This window comes from Salmo salar, chromosome 20 (genome assembly GCF_965601325.2).
Source record: "Salmo salar chromosome 20, fSalSal1, whole genome shotgun sequence".
Taxonomy (NCBI): Eukaryota; Metazoa; Chordata; class Actinopteri; order Salmoniformes; family Salmonidae; genus Salmo; species Salmo salar.
Window position 1 is genome coordinate 43,560,999 of NC_138310.1, and position 24,600 is coordinate 43,585,598.

The window sequence follows — 24,600 nt, forward strand, 5'->3', positions numbered from 1 at the left end:
GTTTCAATATTTTGTTTCCTGGTTATAGACCTATTGTCATACAGAGTAACAACATTGCAAATATGGTCAGATTCACTGTCTGACAAGACTGGATAAAGGGAACATAGTACACATACAGTATATATATTCTAAAATGGATTAAAAAAAATCCTCAGCAATCTACAGACAATACCCCATAATGACAAAGCAAAAACAGGTTTAGAGATTTGACCAAATTTATTACAAATAGAAAACAGAAATACCTTATTTACATAAGTATTCAGACCCTTTGCTATGAGACTCGAAATTGATCGTCCTTGAGATGTTTCTACAACTTGATTGTAGAACAAACACTCAATCAATTAAATTGATTGTACATGATTTGGAAGGGCACACAACTGTCTATAAAAGGTCCCACAGTTGACAGTGCATGTCACAGAAAAACCATGAGGTCGAAGGAATTGTCTGTAGAGCTCCGAGATAGGATTGTGTCGAGGCACAGATCTGGAGAAGGGTACCAAAAAAATTATGCAGCATTGAAGGTCCCCAAGAACACAGTGGCCTCCATAATTCTTAAATGGAAGAAGTTAGGAACCACCAAGACTCTTTCTAGAGCTGGCCACCCGGCCAAACTGAACAAGGAGAAGGGCCTTGGTCAAGGAGGTGACCAAGAACCCAAAGGTCACTCTTACAGAGCTCTAGAGTTCCTCTGTGGAGATGGGAGAACTTTCCAGAAGGACATCCTGCTCTGCAGCACTCCATCCAATCAGGCCTTTATGGTAGAGTGGCCAGACAGAAGCCACTCCTCAGTAAAAGGCACGACAGCCCGCCTTGAGTTTGCCAAAAGCATCCTAAAGACACTCAGACCATGAGAAACAACATTCTCTGGTCTGATGAAACCAAGATTGAACCTTTTGGCCTGAATGCCAAGCGTGACATCTGGAGGAAACCTGGCACCATCCCTAGGGTGAAGCTTGGTGGTGGCAGCATCATGCTGTGGGGATGTTTTTAGCGGCAGGGACTGGGACACTCGTCAGGATCGAGGCAAAAATGAACAGAGCAAAGTACAGAGCGATCCTTGATGAAAACCTGCTCCAGAGTGCCCAGGACCTAAGACTGGAGGGAAGGTTCACCTTCCAACAGGACAACGACACTAAGCACACAGCCAAGACAACCCAGGCTGTGTACTAAGCCTGTAACATAACAAAATGTGGAAAAGGTCAAAGGGTCTGAATACTTTCCGAAAGCACTGTAAAATCCCTATAGATTACAAAGACAGCAAAAACAAATTTCATTCATGCATGGAAAAGGTTTTGGGCTATAATATGCATATATAACAAAAAAAAATCACAATTTTCAAATTAGCCTACTAACCCAAGTTTTCTTATCAAAATATTAGGCTAACGATGACACAAAGAAAATACAGCCAAAACTGACAAATGTAGGCTGTGCCACAAATATTCAATAGAAATAGTTATGCTGTATAGTAGTCTTATTGAAAAGACATAATATCCTCACTCAATTAAACAGCTTCTCAAACTGTCAATGAATGTAATTCTGCAGGAATTGGTTTTTGAATAATGTGGGTAACCTATGATGGGCCAACAGCATTAAAGTATAGGCCTATTTTACAGAACATTTTGTAAAAAAGTACAATAGAATGCCTGACAAATAATACACAGTAAGAAATTCTTTACATTGACCTCTTATCTTTCTATGACCGGGATCCGATCGTGTTTTATCGATAATGCTCCATTTAAAGGTAATTTCCGATTGAGCTGACATACTGTATATGCAGTGTTTACTGTGAACGCAGAAATATAGCCATTAATTGGTGCATTTCCGCAAAGCATGATGGGATTGAATCCCGGCCTAAGCTGTAAAAGTTGCAAACACACTTTTTGTGTTTTCGGCTGGAACTGAACATTTAGTTGCTTTCTTGAGTGGGTTGGTAGCATAAGGGCACCTTCAAACCAGACAAACGGATGCATAAAAAATGTATTAGGAATCCAGAACATTATCATCAAGTATCCTCCCTGGTCAGAAAAAAGGCATGGTTCCGTTCCAGTCGATGGCAGCTCCCTCCCATTTGGTCCTAACGGCCATCTCTAAAGAGGGAAACCTCTTCTCTGGGTCTCCCTGGGTGTCCTTGATCCCTACCTCCCAGTGGTGGGAGTGAGTGTCTGTAACAAGAGAGGTGTTAATTAACAGTAAAACATGAGTGCTGAATCCCAAACCAACCCCTAGCCCCTAACCTCTAGGCACTTGTGTAGATCTGAGAGGATTGAATAAGTGTAAGCAGGGAATAATTCTGGGCCCTATGCCCATTGTTATTTGTGAGATGACACTCAAGCCATCATTTAGCTTTGATAAGCAAAAGTGTAATCACTTAGACCTATAGATTAGTAAGATGCAATAACATGCACATTATACATTATATTATACGCAATATTGAGACTGAGGGGTTAATGTATGTGAATATATCAAATGATAGTCAGAGATACAGGTACATGTAGTCCATCCTACCGATGGTCAGCAGGGCTGTGCTTTGTTGCGATGGCTGGCCATTGTAGAAGTACATGTGGAACAGGTGCTCCATCTTCCAGTCAGAGAGCAGGGAGCGGTTGGGACTGAAGAGGACGCTGTAGGTGCCATTGATACTGCACACCCAAATTGGCAACTTTGGTGTTTTCAGCATGCTTCCAACCTAGAGGGCGCCATAGGGCACAGATGAGAGATCTACACCTGGACCCATATTTACAAAGCGTCTCAGAGTAGGAGTGCTAATAGGAGTGCTAATCTAGGATCAGGTCCCCCATGTTCATGTAGTCTTAAGCTTTGTTTAAATTGGGGAGACTTGGTCTAAAAGACAAACTTGATCCTCGATCAGCACTCCTACTTTGAGAAGCTTTATGGATATAGGCCTAGAGCAGTGCATCTCATCCTTTTTTGGTACAAGGGAACATCAAGCTATGATCCTGCCTCTTTGGAGGACTGCAGATCAAAATGAACACTGTAGAACTGACAAAATCAGTGTCAGCTAAGCATCTGGGGTTCCGATTAGCAACATCCTAAGGACCGGTGCCGGGCCACGGACCAGGGATAGAGAAACACTGATCTAGGAGATCTATTGAGTCATTTCTAGTAGCTCAGCCTCAGCCCTTAAATGACTAATGAAAGATCAAAGGACGGGCTAAGAAAGTATGGACAGTTTAGTGCCTGTGGGACCACCATGTTAACTTTGGAAGAGTGATGCTGATCAACAGATCAAAGATTGACAGGCAGGCAGACAGACGAACAGATAGACTGTAGAGCTGTAGATGCAGTGTCAGCAGCAGGTTAGTGTCTCATGACAAAATTAATAATTAGCTGGCGAGTGCGCACGAGATTCGGTTCTGGGTGCTGAGATTAGCAGCTGTTATAAAAAGACAGGAAGGCACTGTTACTGTACCATGGGCAGCTTTGTACGTTCCAGCAGCTCGCGGCTCCAGTGCAGGTAGCCTACGGCGCTGCGAGCCAGGACCCCATGTAGAGGCTTCTCCAGAGGGCTGCCGTCGTCACCACACTGCAGAGTTCCATTGAATACATTGGGACTGGCTCGGCCAGTTAGCAGGAGATTCATCAGTGCCTGGTGAATACATAGGGCCACAGCAGACGCATGATGCTTGTGTGATGGCTAAGCCATATTCCAATACAAAGCAAAAGCAATTTACTGTATATAAAGATATAATGGAATCCGTTTTTGCACAATAACACATTTATGCCAGGAGGTCTATCTTGAGGGAGGGCATAAAGTAGGCTCTTTTAAACTGCTGTGCTGTCTGCTGCTATCAACTGTTGATAAAGCAAGGTGTTGCTGCTATAGCAACTGTTGATAAAGCAAGGTGTTGTTTGTACATGAAGCCCACAAGCAAGAGTATGGCCCACAAAGAAACACTCTTCACACTTACCTGACGACACACAAAGTTGCCAAGGCTCAAATGGAGCAAGTGAGAGGTGGTACAGTCAAGATCCTCCCTCAACCTTTCAAACAAGATGCCTTGATTTAGTTAGAGTTGGTCTTTTCCCTCCAAAAATAAGATTAATAGAAAATGTCAAGATTATTCAATTATATTGTTGTCAGGGTGGTGTGTAACACCACAAAGTCTTTCTTACATGGAACATACTGTATTAACTAACTGTCTTTACATTTCCTGAATTATTCACAAGCCACAATGCACCTATCATTAAATGGTTGGTGCATTGTGGCTGTCGCTAAGGAGTCGCAAGTGTCAAACGCACGTTAGTTTGCAATTTCGTCATGTAAAAACTGGCACTCTAGCATTTTTCACCCCTTACACCAGGCTCGGCAATTTACCTGTAACATCAGGGCCCAGATTCACAACACCTTCTTTAAGAATACTTATTCTTCTTAACTCTATACTTAAGAAGAAACTTGGAAATATTTGAGGTGTGACCTTAAAAATGTGCGCCAATATGCCAATTTCAGTCAGCACAACTAGGGATATTTAAGGTCGACCAAAAGCTGGTCTTAGTGGTAACGCAATAAGGATAAAGGCATTGATTTTGCCAGAGGAGGCGCACACAGTAGCCTTATGTACCTCACCAATATTTGATAAAAATATCACAAGCAGCAAAACAGTTTGCATTTACCTTTTTTTATTTATATTGGACATTCATTTTTGTCCAGCTTCTGTGAAAAGTTTGGAGTCATTATGTGTGATACCCATTGCATGAAAGGTGTCAGTGACCCTCCATAGACTAAGTTGTCTTAATATTATATGCCCACGGGGAGCCAATATCGTGCCTGCAACTGCATTTAGACATAGCCTATTTAAAAAGTTGTTTCATTTTATTATTGAGTGATTCTGTGTTTTTAGGTCTTATTAATAGTGAATTTAATCTTGCTTATTGAAGTTCGGCATGTCCATGGCTCAGACATAATGCATTTTACAGTAGGCCTATATCAGTGCAAACAGAGGCAACATGCCTAAAGGGGGCAAAGGAGCACGTGCCCCCTCAGGTTTGTCCTGTTAAAATATATATACACACACACACACACACACACACACACACACACACACACACACACACACACACACACACACACACACACACACACACACTACTAGTCAAAAGCTTTAGAACACCTACTCATTCAAGAGTTTCTTTATTTTTACTATTTTCAACATTGTAGAGTAATAGTGAAGACATCAAAATAATGAAATAACACATATGGAATAATGTAGTAACCCAAAAAAGTGTTAAACAAATCAAAATATATTTTATTTGAGATTCTTCAAATAGCTACCCTTTGCCTTGATAACAGCTTTGCACACTCTTGGCATTTTCTCAACCAGCTTCACCTGGAATGCTTTTCCAACAGTCTTGAAGGAGTTCCCACATATGCACTTGCTTTTCCTTAACTCTGTGGTCCGACTCATCCCAAACTATCTCATTTGGGTTGAGGTCGGGGGATTGTGGAGGGCAGGTCATCTGACGCAGCAGTCCATCACACTCCTTCTTGGTAAAATAGCCGTTACAGAGTCTGGAGGTATGTTGGGTCATTGTCCTGTTGAAAAACAAATCCCACTAAGCCCAAACCAGATGGGATGGCGTATCGCTGCAGAATGCTGTGGTAGCCATGCTGGTTAAGTGTGCCTTGTAACGGTTTTGACTTGAGGTTATTGTTTGCAGAGGTGCCAGGTAGGTTGTGCCTACCAGAGAAAATATCGATTTCTCCTTTTGGTTTGGGAGGGAATGAGTCCCGTCTGGTCCGTCAAGTCTACACCAATACAAAGGACTCATGTAAAAGTCAGGGTGGACATACACTTTTCATAAACCATTAAAACATTGGAAATAACTTCAAAACAACTGTATTATTTTGCATGGGTTGTATTAGCAACATAAATGATCACACACACACATAATAATATAACAAATAATGAGCTCTGGTTCCTCCAGAAAAGTCCTGTACCTTGGGCCTAAAAGAGTCCAGCCCGGAACTCAAGTGACCTTAGTCACGCAATGTTTGTCCGTTCATAAAAGTATAGCGTAAACCCAGTCTCAATAATACAATCAAAATCTTTTACCACACAACCATAAAGAGTATCAAATCTCAATACGCCTTCAACTACAACTGACCACATAAATCAACATGGTATACATCACACTAAAACAAATGAAATACCGTATGCAAAAAAGTTGTAGTCAGTCGGTCAGTCAGACAATCCAATTCGCCAACAGAGGAGAAAGGCCATGAAGAACCAGCGGAGACCAACTGAGATGTGTAATCCAAAGGAAGCAATGAGTGGATCCAATCCTGGTTAAACTTGAGACAAGGCTACAAAGCACACTTTTAAATACAACAAACCAAACGGAGTGAAGACGCTTCGGAAGTGAGGGTTGAACACATCCTCATTCTCACCACCATCACAAAACCCACTTTTGCGCAGCTGATGCTGGCTATTTAATTGGGAATAAAAGGGGAAGCGCCCTATTGGAAGGAGAAGCACTGAGACGGTTCAGACAAATTCAGGGCCGTCACAGCATTGAATTCTAAATAAATCATAGTGTCACCAGAAAAGCACCCCCACACCATAACACCTCCTCCTCCATGCTTTACAGTGCCAAATACACATGCAGAGATCAACCGTTCACCCACACGGCATCTCACGAAGACACGGCCATTGGAACCAAAAATCTCCAATTTGGATCCAGACCAAAGGACAAATTTCCACCAGTCTAATGTCCATTGCTCGTGTTTCTTGGCCCAGCAAGACTCTTCTTCTTATTGGTGTCCTTTAGTAGTGGTTTCTTTTCAGCAATTCGACCATGAAGGCCTGATTCACACAGTCACCTCTGAACAGTTGATGTTGATATGTGTCTGTTACTTGAACTCTGTGAAGCATTTATTTGGGATGCAATTTCTGAGGCTGGTAACTCTAATGAACTTATCCTCTGCAGCAGAGGTAACTCTGGGTCTTCCATTCCTGTGGCGGTCCTCATGAGAGCCAGTTTCATCATAGCACTTGATGGTTTTTGCTACTGCACTTGAAGAAACTTTCAAAGTTCTTGAAATGTTCCGCATTGACTGACCTTCATGTCCTAAAGTAATGATGGACTGTCGTTTCTCTTTGCTTATTTGATCTGTTCTTGCCATAATATAGACTTGGTCTGTTACCAAATAGGGATATCTTCTGTATACGCCCCTACCTTGTCACAACACAACTGATTGGCTCAAACACATTAAGAAAGAAAGAAATTCCACAAATTAACTTTTAAGAAGGCACACCTGTTAATTAAAATGAATTCCACGTAACTACCTCATGAAGCTGTTTGAGAGAATGCCAAGAGTGTGCAAAGCTGTCATGAAGGCAAAGGGTGGCTATTTGAAGAATCTCAAATATAAAATATTTGATTTGTTAAAATAAAATGGCTTACTACATGATTCCATATGTGTTATTTCATAGTTTTGATGTCTTTACTATTATTCTACAATGTAGAAAATAGTAAAAATAAAGAAAAACCCTTGAATGAGTAGCTGTTCTAAAACGTTTGATCGGTAGTATTAATATATATATATATATATATATATATATATATACATACATACACACAAACACACTACATTTGTTGTTGTTGTTGTTGTTTCTCTCTAATACTTCTAGCCACCTAGCAATTTTATGAAGTTGGCTTTAGTTAGCCCAGATAGGTTCCCATTCTCCCAACCTCCTCCAAGAAGCTATTTCAGGCTATCAATCAAGTAAGTTAGACAGACTAGCTACTCTATCTTAAATCAAATAACATTTTATTGGTCACATACACATGGTTAGCAGATGTTAATGCTAGTGTAGCGAAATGCTTGTGCTTCTAGTTCCGATAATGCAGTAATATCTAACAAGTAATCCAACAAATTCACAACAACTACCTTATACACACACAAATGTAAGGGATGAATAAGAATATGTACATATAAATATATGGATGAGTGATGGCCGTGCGGCATAGGCAAGATGCAGTAGATGGTATAGAACAGTATATACATATGAGATGAGTATTGTAGGATATGTAAACATTATTAAAGTGACGTTATTTAAGGTGGCTTGTGATACCTTTATTAAGTCCGTTTATTGAAGTGGCCAGAGATTTGAGTCTATATGTTGACACCAGCCTCTCTGTGTTAGTGATGGCTGTTTTAACAGTCTGATGGCCTTGAGATAGAAGCTGTTTTTTAGTCTCTTGGTCCCAGCATTGATGCAACTGTACTGACTTCGCCTTCTGGATGATAACGGGGTGAACAGGCCGTGGCTCGGGTGGTTGTTGTCCTTGATGATCTTTTTGTCCTTCCTGTGACATCAAGTGCTGTAGTTGTCCTGGAGGGCAGGTAGTTTTCCCCCGGTGATGCGTTGTGCAGACCGCAATACCCTCTGGAGAGCCTTGCGGTTGAGGGCGGTGCAGTTGCCGTACCAGGCGGTGATACAGCCCAACAGGATGCTCTCAATTGTGCATCTGTAAAAGTTTTATGTGACAAGCCAAATTGGTGTTGCGCCTTCTTCACCATGCTGTCTGTGTGGGTGGACCATTTCAGTTTGTCCGTGATGTGTATGCCGAGGAACTTTAAACTTTCCACCTTCTCCACTACTGTCCCATCGATGTGGATGGGGGGGTGCTCCCTCTGCTGTTTCCTGAAGTCCACGATCATCTCCTTTGTTTGGTTGACGTTGAGTGAGAGGTTATTTTCCTGACACTACACCCCGAGGGCCCTCACCTCCTCCCTGTAGGTTGTCTCGTTGTTGTTGGTAATCAAGCCTACCACTGTAGTGTTGTCTACAAACTTGATGATTGAGTTTGAAGAGTGCATGCCCACGCAGTCATGGGTGAACAGGGAGTACAGGAGAGGGCTGAGAACGCACCCTTGTGGGGCCCTAGTGTTGAGGATCAGCGGGGTGGAGATTTGGTTTCCTACCTTCACCACCTGGGGGTGGCTCGTCAGAAAGTCCAGGACTCAATTGCACAGGGCGGGGTGGAGACCCAGGGTCTCGAGGTTAATGACGAGTTTGGAGGGTACTATAGTATTAAATGCTGAGCTGTAGTCAATGAGCAGTATTCTTACATAGGTTTTCCTCTTGTCCAGATGGGATAAGGCAGTGTGCAGTGTGATGGCGATTGCATCGTCAGTGGACCTATTGGGGCAGTAAGAACATTGGAGTGGGTCTAGAGTATCAGGTAGGGTGGAGGTGATATGCTCCTTGACTAGTCTCTCAAAGCACTTCATGATGACAGAAGTGAGTGCAACGGGATAGTCATTTAGTTCAGTTACCTTAGCTTTCTTGGGAACAGAAACAATGGTGGCCATCTTGAAGCATGTGTGGACAGCAGACTGGGATAGGGATTGATTGAATATGTCCGTAAACACACCAGCCAGCTGGTCTGCGCATGCTCTGAGGACGCGGCTAGGGATGCCGTCTGGGCCGGCAGCCCTGCGAGGGTTAACACGTTTAAATGTTTTACTCACGTTGGCCACGGAGAAGGAGAGCCCACAGGCTTTGGTAGCGGGCCGTGTCAGTGCCACTGAATTGTCCTCAAAGCGAGCAAAGAAGTTGTTTAATCGATGTCCGCGACGGGGCTGGTTTTCTTTTTGTAATCCGTGATTAACTGTAGACCCTGCCACATACGTCTCATGTTTGAGGCATTGAATTGCGACTCTACTTTGTCTCTATACTGATGCTTTGCTTGTTTGATTGCCTTGTAGAAGGAATAGCTGCACTGTTTGTATTCGGTCAGGTTTCCAGTCGCCTTGCCATGATTAAAAGCGGTGGTTCGCGCTTTCAGTTTTGCGCATATGCTGCCATCAATCCATGGTTTCTGGTTAGGAAACGTTTTAATAGTCGCAGTGGGTACGACATCTCTGATGCACTTGCTAATAAACTCGCTCACCGAGTCAGCATATACATCAATGTTGTTGTCTGAAGCTATCCGGAACATATCCCAGTCCACGTGATCGAAGAAATCCTGAAGCATGGAATCGGTTGGTCAGACCAGCATTGGACAGACCTGAGCACGGGCGTTCCCTATTTTAGTTTCTGTCTATAGGCTGGGAGCAATAAAATGGAGTCATGGTCCGATTTGCCGAAGGCAGGGTGGGGGAGGGCTTTGTATGCATCGAGGAAGTTAGAATAGCAATGATCCAGAATGCTAGCAGCCTGTGTTGCGCATTCCATATGCTGATATAATTTAGGAAGTCTCGTTCTCAGGTTAGCTTTGTTAAAATTCCCGGCTACAATAAATGCAGCCTCAGGATGTATGGTTTCCAGTTTACATAGAGTCCAGTGAAGTTATTTCAGGGCCGACGAGGTATCTGCCTTGGGGGGATATACACGGCTGTGACTATAATCGAAGAGAATTCTCTTGGAAGATAATGCGGTCAGCATTTGATTGTAAGGAATTCTAGGTCAGGTGAACAAAAGGACTTAGGTTCCTGTATGTTGTTGTGATTACACCATGAGTCGTTAATCATAAGGCATACACCCCCGCCCTTCTTCTTACCAGAGAGATGTTTGTTTCTGTCAGCGCGATGCATGAAGAACCCGGGTGGCTGTACTGACTGACAACATATCCCGAGTGAACCATGTTTCACAGAGAATGTTGCAATCTCTGATGTCTCTCTGGAAGGCAACTCGTGCCCTAATGTCGTCCATCTTGTTATCTAGAAATTGGACATTGGCGAGTAATATGCTCGGGAGCGGTGGATGGTGTGCTCGCCTTCTGAGTCTGACCAGTAGGCATCTCCGTCTGCCTCTCCTGCGGTGACCGCGTTGTTTTGGGTCGGCCTCTGGGATACGATCCCATGTCCAGGGTGGAGGTCTGAACAAAGGATCCGCTTCGGGAAAGACGTACTCATGGTTGTAATGTTGGTAAGTTGTCATCGCTTTTATATCCAATAGTTCTTCCCGGCTGTATGTAATAACACTTGAGATTTCCTGGGCTAACAATGTAAGAAATAATACATAAAAAACAAATAACTGCATAGTTTCCTAAGGACCTGAAGCTGGGCGACCATCTCCGTCGGCGCCAAGCGCGTAACGTCTTTGTTTCCTCTGCGCGAAACAAAAAAGCTGGCAAGGTTAGTACGCTTTAGAAGAGCAAGAAATTACTAAATGTACTAAATGTCCTTTCAATCTTTTACCCAGACTTTAGCAAAGATGCGGAGAACCATATTTATTTCATTTAGAAAAACAAGCCAGCTCAAGAGGTATGCTTAGATATGCAGAGAAATATACAGATTGTTTTACATAGAATTAAGCATAATTATTATAGCTCTAGATTGCAGGAAAACTGGTTTCAGGTGTTTGAAAAATGCTAAATTCTCTAATTTCCACCTGTTCAGCCATCATCACGTACTTTTTCTCCCCTCAGATTTTTGCCCATGAGTGGGAATGCTATGTTTAACAGTATATTTCCATCATGAAGCCATGCAATTATTTAGAATAATGTGGACCACAAACATGTTCAACATATTTAGCAAATATGGGACAGGCCTACATTTTGTTATTTCGAATTGGAGTTGATGACACCGCAATACTTGCCTAGTTAAATAAACGTTAAATGAAATAAAAAATAAAAAAATACATAAAAGACCATAAATACACAACTTGAAGCAACCACATATTTAGCCATGGAGCATGTTCTGATTAGTCAGTGAGGGGTCAAGCCTCGACACACCTACAACTTTTTCCTGCATCAAAACCGAGCACTTTCTTGCCACTGCCAGCTACTGCACCCATAATTTAGGTTGTGAAAATAGCAACAAAAAAATCTGATACACCCCCAAACCTATAACGCTACTGCCAGCACTAAGATTTACCATTGCGTTAGGTTTCTTAAAATAGAGCCAAGAGTGTAATACACTCTTTGGGTTTGAAATGTTAAACTTGCCAATATTGAGTACATTCCAATGGGTTTTGGTTATAAAATGCTATAGTTAGGGGATGGCAGTGCTTGCCCGGACAGGAGCTCACCGGTACTGAATATCGGCACCTCAAATGTTTTACTGCTTGAGCACCTGCACATCTTATAAAATATTAGCACAACATTATTGTGGAGCTCCTGCACCTAAATATAAACAGTACCGGCAACCAAAATGAGTACCAGCACCTATTTCAGCCCTTGTCAAGCACTGGTGGCTAGGTAAACAAATCCAAAGCGTGGATTGCGGTCTCTCCTAGTCCATCAATTGCTTTCAGGGTGAAGAAACAAATTAGTAATTTTGTAATGTGGGTGAACTATCCTTTTAAGGAGCTCCGGTGCATTGGACTGGTGATTGTATACCTGGTGATGGTCCTTGAAAAGATTAAGCTGTAGAGAAACAAGATGACTCCATGACTCCCCTCATCTTCAAACTGCAGGCAGGAGAGGGGGAAAAGAAACATGACACTACACAGTCACCATCCAAAACAGGTTATTTTTGTATTGGTCCAGAAACTTTGGAACCTGGGCAGCCAGTACTAGGAAGTGTTACCCACATATTAGCTAAAAATTACTTGTTTACTCACACACTGGATGTGCTCATAGACAAATTTCTTGACATCCTCTTTCTTGTTGAAACTAAAAAGCTGTAGCTGGAAATAAAGAATGAAAAACAAATTCTCAGTACACAGGATGGATGTCACTACACACTAGAGACATTTGCCAACTATTGTCCAGCAGAAGGTTAAGTGATGGTAAAAACTAGAACAGTCATGATACATTAATAAAGGCGTTCCTATGTTCCTAGATGACCACATGCTATTTCAGGTCTGGACCCCTAATCACAAAGTGTCTCAGAGTAGAATCGATTTAGGATCAGTTTTGCCATTTAAATCATGATGAATAAGAGGGAGGGCCTGATCTTATAATCAGCACTCCTACTCTGAGACACTTTGTGAATCATGCCCTGGCATGCAACTTATGACAATGGAGGCCATACTCTCTCAGTGAAGTTGTCCAGTTTGTAGTCCAGGTGGGGGGTGAAACAGTAGTCTGATGTCACTAAGGAGATGGTGGCACTCCTTTCCTCACCAGCTGCCCACAGAATGTCAGTCAGTGCGACGGCCAGAGCCCTCTCCTGCTCCTTCTCACCCACCTCACTCAGACTGGGCAGGAGCAGAGACAGAGGGAGAGAGCACAGTCAATGCCATGTCTCTTCACTTTTTCCCCCTTTGTCCTAATAATCTGTCCTTTCTCCCCAAGTGTACACTCCTTCACTCCTCCTTACACATGTACAGTTGAAGTCGGAAGTTTACATACACTTAGGTTGGAGTCATTAAAACTCATTTTTCAACCACACCACAAATTTCTTGTTAACAAACTATAGTTTTGGAAAGTTGGTTAGGACATCTACTTTGTGCATGACACAAGTAATTTTTCAAACAATTGTTTACAGACAGATTATTTCACTTATTCACTGTATCACAATTCCAGTGGGTCAGAAGTTTACATACACTAAGTTGACAGTGCCTTTAAACAGCTTGGAACATTCCAGAAAATTATGTCATGGCTTTAGAAGCTTCTGATGGGCTAATTGACATCATTTGAGTCAATTGGATGTGTACCTGTGGATGTAGTTCAAGGCCTACCTTCAAACTCAGTGCCTCTTTGCTTGACATCATGGGAAAATCAAAAGAAATCAGCCAAGACCTCAGAAAAGAAATTATAGACCTCCACAAGTCTGGTTCATTCTTGGGAGCCAAATGCCTGAAGGTACCACGTTCATCTGTACAAACAATAGTACGCAAGTATAAACACCAGCCGTTATACGGCTCAGGAAGGAGATGCGTTTTGTCTCCTAGAGATGAACGTACATAGCTGCAAATCAATGCCAGAACAACAGCAAAGGACCTTGTGAAGATGCTCGAGGAAACAGGTACAAAAGTATCTATATCCACAGTAAAACGAGTCCTATAATCGACATAACCTGAAAGGCCGTCCAGCAAGGAAGAAGCCACTGCTCCAAAACCGCCATACAAAAGCCAGACTATGGTTTGCAACTGCACATGGGGACAAAGATCGTACTTTTTGGAGAAATGTCCTCTGGTCTAATGAAACAAAAATAGAACTGTTTGGCCATAATGACCATCGTTATGTTTGGAGGAAAAAGGGGGAGGCTTGCAAGCCGAATAATACCATCCCAACCGTGAAGCACGGGGGTGGCAGCATCATGTTGTGGGTGTGCTTTGCTGCAGGAGGGACTGGTGCACTTCACAAAATAGATGGCATTATGTGGAAGGAAAATTATGTGGATATATTGAAGCAACATCTCAAGACATCAGTCAGGAAGTTAAAGCTTGGTCACAAATGGGTCTTCCAAATGGACAATGACTCCAAGCATACTTCCAAAGTTGTGGCAAAATGGCTTTAGGACAACAAAGTCAAGGTATTGGAGTGGCCATCACAAAGCCCTAACCTCAATCCTCTAGAACATTTGTGGGCAGAACTGAAAAGGCGTGTGTGAGCAAGGAGGCCTACAAACCTGACTTAGTTACACCAGCTCTGTCAGGAGGAATGGGCCAAAATTCACCCAACTTATTGTGGGAAGCTTGTGGAAGGCTACCCGAAACGTTTGACCGAAGTTAAACAATTTAAAGGCAATGCTACGAAATACTAATTGAGTGTATGTAAACTTCAGACCCACTGGGAATGTGATGAAAGAAATAAAAGCTGAACTAAATAATTCTCTCTACTATTATTCTGACATTTCATATTCTTAAAATAAAGTGGTGACCCTAACTAACCTAAAACAGGGAATTTTTTCTTGGATTAAATTTCAGGAATTGTGAAAAACTGAGTTTAAGTGTATTTGGCCAAGGTGTATGTAAACTTCCGACGTCAACTGTAAATGCATTGTATTGGTGCAAGACAAGTTTCATCCATATTTCTTATATCAGTCCTTTCCTTTTAAGGGAAGAAGGGAAGAGAACAAGTGCACGCTACGGTAAAAATGACTATTGAGATGCAGGGCTAAGACTATGGCCTCTGACCCATACGTGTCCAAGGAGCAGGCATAGTGTGAAAATTAATTTTACTGTTTCTAGTCGGGTGACATTCGATTGGGTTTAATTTGACTTGATTTAGTCAAATTTGAGCCATTTTCTCACCTTTGCAGTCTGCAACAGTCTGAGTTGGTCTGGCGGGTGAAGAGCAAGTATTTGATAATGTTCGCTTGGACCACCATTTGAATGGCACGGGATCCTCCCTAAAGAAAAAATATGCTGTTTCATTAAAACTACTGTTGAACAAAATGTCTTGAGTTTGGCCTTAACGAAAAATAAATGAATCATGACTTTAGGAACTTTCCCTACAACGAGTTCCCTGTGTGAGGAAGATCCGTTACAGTATCGCTAATTGACCTTCCGAGTCATGGTTTATTTCTCGTTCCTAACCTTGTACAGGCAGCCATTTAACGTTAAGTCACCTTTAACACTAAACATTAAATCACCTTATTATGTGAGACCAGACACCTTGACACATCCTGAGATAATGGTGACACTGATCTATAATTAAGTCTAACAACAACTGGCTAATGGTGTAACCGTGATGATTTCACACCCAGAAAACAGCTTAGCAGTCTATCTCAGTTAATTGGTTTGGGCTAGACTCTAGTCTAGAGGGTCTCGACATCCGACTCACTGAAATTGGACAAAGAAGTTACATACCACATTACCCAATGAGTCTGTTTAAGGTGGAACCTAATCCTACTACAGTTAAGCAAGAGATAGGGGTAGGGGTACATTTGATTAATGAAGACATGTACGTGTAGCAGCATGGGTCTTAGGACCGAGGAGTCACAAGGAGGGGGACGGCATTATTTCAGAACTACAGATAAGACCCCGGTCTTCAATTACAACTGTTATATAACGGTCTGATCCTTTAAGCTTGTAGGAATATCACCTGTCGATCCTCTATCTGAGATAACAACTGTGTCATCATCGCATTTATTTGACAGGTATAACTATCTCTTAAATAAGACTCAGATTGGGCAAAAATACAGGGCGTGCCATTGCAGTTAGTTAATCACCTTAACGAGGCCCTTATGAAACCATCTACAATGCCGCCTACGGCTCTGTAATTCTTTAAATAACTGCATTTGATTCTTCTGGGTATATGTAAAATAGGTAACAATTCTACATTGTTAGAATGATAGTAAACAACATACAGTGCTGCCATTTCATTCATACCTTTTCTACGTTTGTTAGCTGGTTATTTAGCAGCCTCCAGAATCTCCTGGCTAGCATTTTTACTGGCATTAAATGCCAGTATTTTCACTATGATGACTATAAAAATATATATATAATTAGCATATAGTGTTTTAAAAAAAAACACTTGGTTCTGTAGGGGCTAGTTTTACTAGTCTATTCAAGTCAATTATCCTTCAATGATCAAAAGTCCACACTGCTACTCTTGACCAAAGTCTCTCCACCCTGTTTCAAAGTTCCCATCCTCAACACTGGTTGTAGCCCAATAAATCGGTCCTTTCTTCTGAAGTGTGCACTTCGTCGCTTCATAGTGAGTGAGTGCACACTTCAGGAAGAAGGGGAGATTATTGAGACACACACACTGTTTGTTTACTCACTCTTTCTGCCTCCAGGGCATAGGACAGGTTGGAGTAGGGCTCCCTGAATTTGAAGAAGGACTTCTTCCACTCATAGTTGAAGACGTAAAAAGTATTGCCAAACAAAATCTTCCTTAGGTTCTGAAAGACAAAAAAACATATCCTCTACCAGAGCTTGACATCTATTTTATATCTGAATATTTCTAATCAAAACTCTACCTTTGTAATTCAGCTCTAGGTAAATGTGTATTTATTTAGAGAGGCAACAGTCAAAGGACAGTTTGGCAAATGTCAGATGGGCTGGCCCATCTTTCGCCCAGTGGGCCTGTCTCAACTGGGGTTTTTGTGCAAAATGATCATTATTTGGCAAATAATGGGTTAGGGTCAAGAAAGAAAATAGGCCAATGTGGTGGCTTTGAGGACAAAAAAATGGGCCTATTAGAAATGCCAGGCCTTTTTCTAGTCCCTGTCCATCCATGCAAGATTCACATTGGTTTTGACTAGAGCTGTTATGGTGACCGTATTACCACCACACTGGCGGTCACGAGTCATGACCACAGTCAAATTCCACATGACCGTTTAGTCACGGTAACGAGGCTTCTCCAAGCTCTGATGCTGCTGATGGTCATTAGTAGCCTAAAAAAACTTGATTGACACTCTGATAGAGCTCCATAGTTCCTCTGTGGAGATGGGAGAACCTTCCAGAAGGACAACCATCTCTGCAGCACTCTGTCAATCAGGCCTTTATGGTAGAGGGGCCAGACGGAAGCCACTCCTCAGTAAAAGGCACATGAATGCCACGCGTCCGGCCTAGAGGAAACCTGGCACCATCCCTACAGTGAAACATGGTGGTGGCAGCATCATGCTGTGGGGATGTTTTTCAGCGGCAGGGACTGGGAGACTAGTCAGGATCGAGGGAAAGATGAACGGAGCAAAGTACAGAGAGATCCTTGATGAAAACCTGCTCCAGAGTGCTCAGGACCTTAGACTGAGGCAAAGGTTCACCATAAGCACACAGCCAAGACAATGCAGGAGTGGCTTCGGGACAAGTCTCTGAATGTCCTTGAGTGGCCCAGCCGGACTTGAACACGATCTAACGTCTCTTGAGAGACCTGAAAATAGCTGTGCAGCTACGCTCCCCATCCAACCTGACGGAGCTTGAGAGTATCTGCAGAAGAATGGGAGAAACTCCCCAAATACAGGTGTGTCAAGCTTCATACCAAAGAAGGCTGTAATTGCTGCCAATAGTGCTTCAATAAAGTACTGAGTAAAGGGTCTGAATACTTAAAAAAATATATACATTTGCAAAAATGTCTAAAAACCTGTTTTTGCTTTGTAATTATGGGGTATTGATGACGGAAAAAAAATGTAATACATTTTTTAATAAGGCTGTAACGTAACAAAATGTGGAAAAAGTCAAGGGGTCTGAATACTTTTCCCCCCTTGCCCCTGTTCCAAGACTCATGCATGATAATGGTCCATTGAAAACGAATATCACATATACAGCATATTATTTAGTAGGCTATAGTCTGATCGGTGACAATATTAGCCTATGACTTGTGAATTATGTGTTATCACTTGCAAATGAGTCCCAGCTTGTGCAGTAAAGCAAGAAACAGTGTATGCCTTTTCTTGTGACTTTTCCAATCATAGTCACACACCTCATGTTGCCTAGCTCATAGGCCTATATGTTTTGATAAGGTTTGTATCACAACTAATGTGGCCAAATAACAGCTGAACCTGCATATGTAGGCGGCGTGTGAGTTTCAAGTTTGGGGGAAAAAAATTCACTATAAAAATGCACCTTTATAATAAAGCATTTGCAGTCACTTTTGAGAACAGAATTTTCCCACTAATTGATTGCATTTTGGGACGTTTACACTTATAGCCTACTGCCATGTGTGCATTGCTGCGCTTATAATATGAAGAAATAGACTAACAGTTTATCAGCATTTTAAGATAAACGTTCTGATCTGTTGCATCAGCCTCATTGCTTTTTGATGCGAGTGGTTGTATTCATTTGGGATCTATCGCATCCCACAACTGTCCCAGAGTATGTTTGGAATATTTATTTAGTTAAGTTAAGCAATATAATAGGTCAACATTTGTATTATAAGGTATAGTAGTCTAGTGCTTTTGCTGTTTGTTAGGTCTACTCATCTTGTTGGCTGACAAAATGTAAATGTGGACAGTGCTTCTAACATCTTCAATATGCGCCTTGGAATTCGATAAGAGGGACGCTCACAGTTGCGTCCCTGATTGTCTTCACTTGTAGCCTACTTTGGAGATGAGATGGCTGTGGGAAGGACCCGATCACGTGACCGGTATTGGCTAATAAGAATTGAAATATCTGAGAGCGCCATGTGAGTGAGAGGTGCTTCGGAGCAGGCTGCTGGGAGAAGGGAATTAAAATGATTATATTCAGCCCAAGGGCACAATGGCCACTTTGGCTGTAAAAGGCATGGGCATTTTTTTGATGACACACAAGGGGGATGCCACTGGTAAATTTGAGGCCTGGTGAGAATATTATCAAGTGCTTGTCAAATTGTGAATGAGAAACTGATGAAGTGTGTGCAGCCTGCACAAGAAACAAAGCAGAGCTTTTGCCTTTCATGCTACTTTTTTCAAATCATCATTAGAATTGCATCATGCAGACATGAATGCATTAGAATGTATTAAAAATCAAAACATATAGCCCAACGTTTGTATCACAACTAAAGTTGCATAAATAACTCTAAATTAAGCATATAGGAGGACGTGTTTCTTTGTTAACTACTCAACATCGAATACCCGCATGTGCACACTCCCTCGGAAATCGTTTGGAGAAAGTATCCTTTCTTTTTTATTCAGCAATGTTCAATTGTATTATTCATACTATAAAATAATGCCACAAAATCAAATCTTTTTTGCTAAATTAACTAGTGTAGCTCACAGCCACATGGCATAGCCAGATCAGGCCCTAACATAAGGACAACTCAGAGTATGCTATTCTGTTCTTCTGAAATAGACAACATTTTCTTCATATCATAATGTTTCTTTAGCCCTGTCTAAAAATAAATAATGGGTTTATTGTGATGGTGTAGTCTATATTACATGGATTTATTAGACTTTCTAAAATTTAGATGTTTCAAAGGTCTGCATCAGTGGCTTGTAGGATATGCGTGGAAACCAGGAGATGCTAAACGCGTTTATGTTAATTAACGGTTAATTACCGTGAGACCGGAAGTTATTTGCTTGACAATTACCAGCTGACAAAATGTAATGACCTCCACAGTCCTAGTTTTGACAGATGTCAACAGAGACTGTACGGAAAACAACTACTCAAAAACAGTTTCCAGATCATTTAGCTGTAGTAAAAGACCTTGTTAACTTGTTTTCAGATGACCACACTTGCTAACTCAATCCATTGCTTAAGAGGACCATGAATAAATAAGGTCTCTGTGTTGCTGCTCTTTTGTCACTGGCCACACACACACACACACACACACACACACACACACACACACACACACACACACACACACACACACACACACACACACACACACACACACACACACTCACACAGTGAAACACACAAACACAGCAATTGGAAGCAGCAGGTGTCAAGTGACCAGCTCATGTTGCTAGTGCAGACTCACCCCAGCTAACTCTGGTGTGATAGGGAGCCCTCCTAGGCTTGGAGAGACAGTCAGTGCCCGGGGGATAGAGTAGGGCACTGTCAATAGGTTGGCGTTTCCACGAGGCGGCTGTGCCATGGACGGTGGCCCGCCTGTGCCATCCTCGCTTTCCTCCTCAAGCTTAGTCCTCTCCAGAGGCCTCTGCAGAGAGACGTGACAGAGACCATCAGAAAGATCCCACCTTATCGTTCACAATGTCGCACATATTCCAACAACACACAATTCCTCTTCTTTGAGAAAGCCCCACATTCTTTAAAAGAGGTTCAGGCTAGGTTTCAATCCGCAGAACCCTATAACAGACTTTTAAAGGTAAATAACGATTGAGCTGACATGCACAGCCTTTACCGTGACTGCGATCTCTGGGAAAATCTGGGAAAATACCTTTCAAAAGGTACATTATCAGCAGTCTAGTTTGCTGCTCTATAACACTCCTTGAATTGAATCTTGACATTAATCCAATCAACAAGAACCTGCAATATGATAAGATTACATGAATGAGATGATGGTAAACATATGGTTGAACTCTCTGCCGCTATGTGTCTCTCTGTCTCCATCTCTCAGCCCTCATGGCTGTTTTGTTTTCCATTCAGTTTGGACACGGTGGCACATATACAGTGCCTTCAGAAAGTATTCACAACCCTTTACTTTTCCCACATTTTTCCACACTGAATTTAAAATAGATTAAATTTAGATTTTTCACTGGCCTACATACAAAACCCCATAGTGTGAAAGTGGAATTATGTTTTTTGAAATATTTACAAATAAAAAATGCCTTTAGTCAATAGGTATTCAACCCCTTTGTTATGGCAAGCCTAAATAAATTGAAGAATAAAAATGTGCTTAACAAGTCACATAATAAGTTGCATGGACTCATTCTGTGTGCAAAAATAGTGTTTAACATGATTTTTGAATGACTACCTCATCTCTGTACCCCACACATACAATTATCTGTAAGGTTCCTCAGTCAAGCAGTGAATTTCAAACACAGATTCAACCACAAAGACCTGAGAGGTTTTCCAATGCCTCACAAAGAAGGGCACCTATTGTAGATGGGTAAAATAAAAAAAACAGACATTGAATATCCCTATGAGCATGGTGAAGTTATGAATTACATTTTGGATGGTGTATCAATACACCCAGTCACTACAAATATACAGGCGTCTTTCCACCCTTAGTTGCCAGAGAGGAAGGAAACCACTCAGGGATTTCACAATGAAGCCAAAGGTGTCTTTAAAACAGTTAGAGTTTAATGGCTGTGATGGAAAACTGAGGCTGGATCAACAACATTGTAGTTTTACTCCACAACACTAACCTAATTGACAGAGTGAATAGAAGGAAGCCTGTACAGCATTCCAAAACATGCATTATTTTTGCTATAAGGCACTAAAGTAATACTGCAAAGAATTTGGCATGGCAATCAACTTTTCATCCTGAATACAACGTGTTATATTTGGGGCAAATACATACCATTACTGAGTACCACTCTCCATATGTTATGGGTATGCTTGTAATCGTTAAGGACTGCTTAGTTTTTCAGGATAAAAAAGAAACAGAATGGAACTCAACACAGGAAAAATCCTAGAAGAAAACCTGACTCTGCTTTCCACCAGACACTGGAAGATGAATTCACCTTTCAGCAGGACAATAACCTAAAACACAAGGCCAAATCTACACCGGAGTTGCTTACCAAGAAGACAGTGAATGTTCCTGAGTGGCCGAGTTACAGTTTTGACTTAAATCTACTTGAAAATCTATGGCAAAACCTGTAAATGGTTGTCTAGCAATGATCAACAACCAATTTGACAGAGCTAGTGTCTCGTATATTCCCTCTCCGGCCGCTAGGTCATCAGGCTGCTGTTTATCCCGCACACCTGTCACCATCGTCTCATGCACCTGCGCCTCATGACACTCACCTAGACTCCATCCCCTCCTTGATTATCTTCTCTATATCTGTCACTCCCCTTGGTTCTTTCCTCAGCTGTTATTGACACGTTGTTCGTGTTACTTGTTTATTGTTTCATAAATTTATTGAAACGCTCACTCCCTGAACTTGCTTCCCGTCTCTCAGCGCACTCATTACAGAATAACACCTCACCTAAGGGAAGCATCAGGGAGTGTTTTTTTATTTTATTTTTGTGTCAGAGTAATGACGTTGAGTCCGGGAACTGCTACAGGCTCTCATGCCTCAACCAGATCGCCAGGCTTCCCTGCCTCAGCCGGCTCGACAGGTCCCCGTGCCTCAGCTGGCATGACAGGTTCTCGCGCATCATGACCGGTCTGCTCCTGATCCCCGGGTTCGGCCCCTTTGACAGTGTCCTGCGGCTGGAGCCGCGCGTCAGGAGGGTGTACTGTCACGTATACTCACCCTCCAGCCTCTAGGTCATCAGGCTACGGATTATCCCGCACACCTGTCACCATCATCTTGCGTACCTGCGCCTCATGACACTCACCTGGACTCCATCACCTCCTTGATTATCTTCCCTATATCTGTCACTCCCCTTGGTTCTTTCCTCAGGTGTCATTGGCTCTGTTTTCATGTCGTTGCATTGTTTGTGTTACTTGTTTATTGTTTCATTTATTGAAACACTCACTCCCTGAACTTGCTTCATGACTCCCAGCGCACTCGTTACAGCTAGAATAACTTTGAAAATAATAATGGCCAAATGTTGGTGTGAAAAGCTTTTAGACTTACTAAAAAAGACTCACAGCAGTAATTGCTGCCAAAGGTGCTTCTACAAAGATTTTTCTGTATTTCTTTTTCAGTACATTTACACAAATGTCTAAACATGTTTTCACTTTGTCGTTATGGGTTATTGTGTGTAGATGGGTGAGATTTAAAAAAATAATAATTTTGAATTCAGGCTGTAACACAAAAAATATGGAATAAGTTAAGGGGTGGGAATACTTTCTGAAGGCACTGAACGACCCAGTCCTATAGCCTATTGTTGTTTTGCCATGTGACTGGATGGGGCCATACACATACTCTCTAGGAGTCTATACTCACTCTCTACATGTAGTCGTCAAAAGGTATGCTGAGAGAGGAATGGAAGCAGAGAAAGAGAAGGACAGACATAGAGACAAATATGTTGTGGAAAAGTTATGCTGGCTCCGGAGGGGACCAGCGCAGCAATAGTGGAGGTCAGGATTAGGGTCAATTTAATTTAAATTCTGTCAATTCACATCCTGAATTGACTTTATTGCCAATTTGCGTTCTGAACTGAAACTAATTGGCCCCAACACTGCCGGAGGTATCTGTCATCACTCACATCCTGGTTCCTCTTTACCTCCTCTTGAAGGATCTCGATGTAGCCAAGTCTGGAGGGTTGCAGATCCCGGATGGTCTGTAGGAGCTCCTGGTAGTCTGTCATCACGCCACGGGGCCTCGACACCCTTAACCCTAACTACAGCACGACGATACCTATACTATACACACTCTCCACATGAAGTCGCCAAGAGGTGTGGTAGACAGGGAGATATATAGGGGATATTCAAAGAGGGAAAGAGAGAGGCAGAGAGCGAAGGATACAGAGAGAGATAGAGTAAGCCTTGCTGGGTGAGCAGTAAACTTATATGCCCCACCCAGTTCTCTCTCTTTCTCTTCTCTCTCCTCCCTCCGCCCCTGGTCTTTCCGAGGCAGATCAGGTTCAGTGACGAAAAGCCACCCCCCCACCCCACCCCTCCACACACACTGCACCACGTTGTCTGATTGGATAGGAGTGACATGCGGTTATCTGAGAAGAGCATCTGCATAGGATCAGCTATCACACTGAAAATGTAAGCTTTAGCCTAACTGACTTATGCAAGAAGTGCATGTGAGATGGGAGATGCAGGTGTGGAAGTGCTTATGGTCACAATACGTGGTTATGGATTCACAAAGAGAATGTCATAAAAATAAGAACCTCTTTTAAATAGATTTATATTTATAAGTAGGCTACTGAGTGTACAAAACATTAAGAACACCTTCCTACTATTGAGTTGCACACTCCCCCCCTTTTGCCCTAAGATCAGCCTCAATTCGTTGGGTCATGAACTCTACAAGGTGTTGAAAGCACTCCACAGGGATGCTGGCCAACGTTGACTCCAGTGCTTCCCACAGTTGTGTCAAGTTGGCTGTATGTCCTTTGGGTGGTGGACCACTCTTGATACACACGACAAACTGCCTTGAGCGTGAAAAACACAGCAGTGTTAACCTGTCTGGGCTAGGGGGCAGTATTTTCACGGCCGGATAAAAAACGTACCCGATTTAAACTGGTTACTACTCTTGCCCAGAAATGAGAATATGCATATTATTAGTAGATTTGGATAGAAAACACTTTGAAGTTTCTAAAACTGTTTGAATGGTGTCTGTGAGTA

At 42.2% G+C, this 24,600-nt stretch overlaps 1 protein-coding gene across 1 annotated transcript; it reads right to left on the reverse strand.

The window, feature by feature from the left end:
- Positions 1–227: 227 nt before the first annotated feature.
- Positions 228–23,615, reverse strand: mindy4b (MINDY family member 4B). The gene is made up of 12 exons (XM_082966085.1): positions 23,514–23,615; positions 22,438–22,569; positions 20,209–20,388; positions 16,589–16,708; positions 15,114–15,211; positions 12,947–13,112; positions 12,534–12,599; positions 12,310–12,380; positions 3,930–4,002; positions 3,431–3,607; positions 2,506–2,686; positions 228–2,162 (listed from the first exon to the last, which is right to left on the reverse strand). The coding sequence occupies exons 1-12, from the start codon at positions 23,613–23,615 to the stop codon at positions 2,020–2,022; spliced, it is 1,509 nt and encodes a 502-aa protein (XP_082822211.1). The 3' UTR covers positions 228–2,019.
- Between the last annotated feature and the right edge of the window lie 985 nt (positions 23,616–24,600).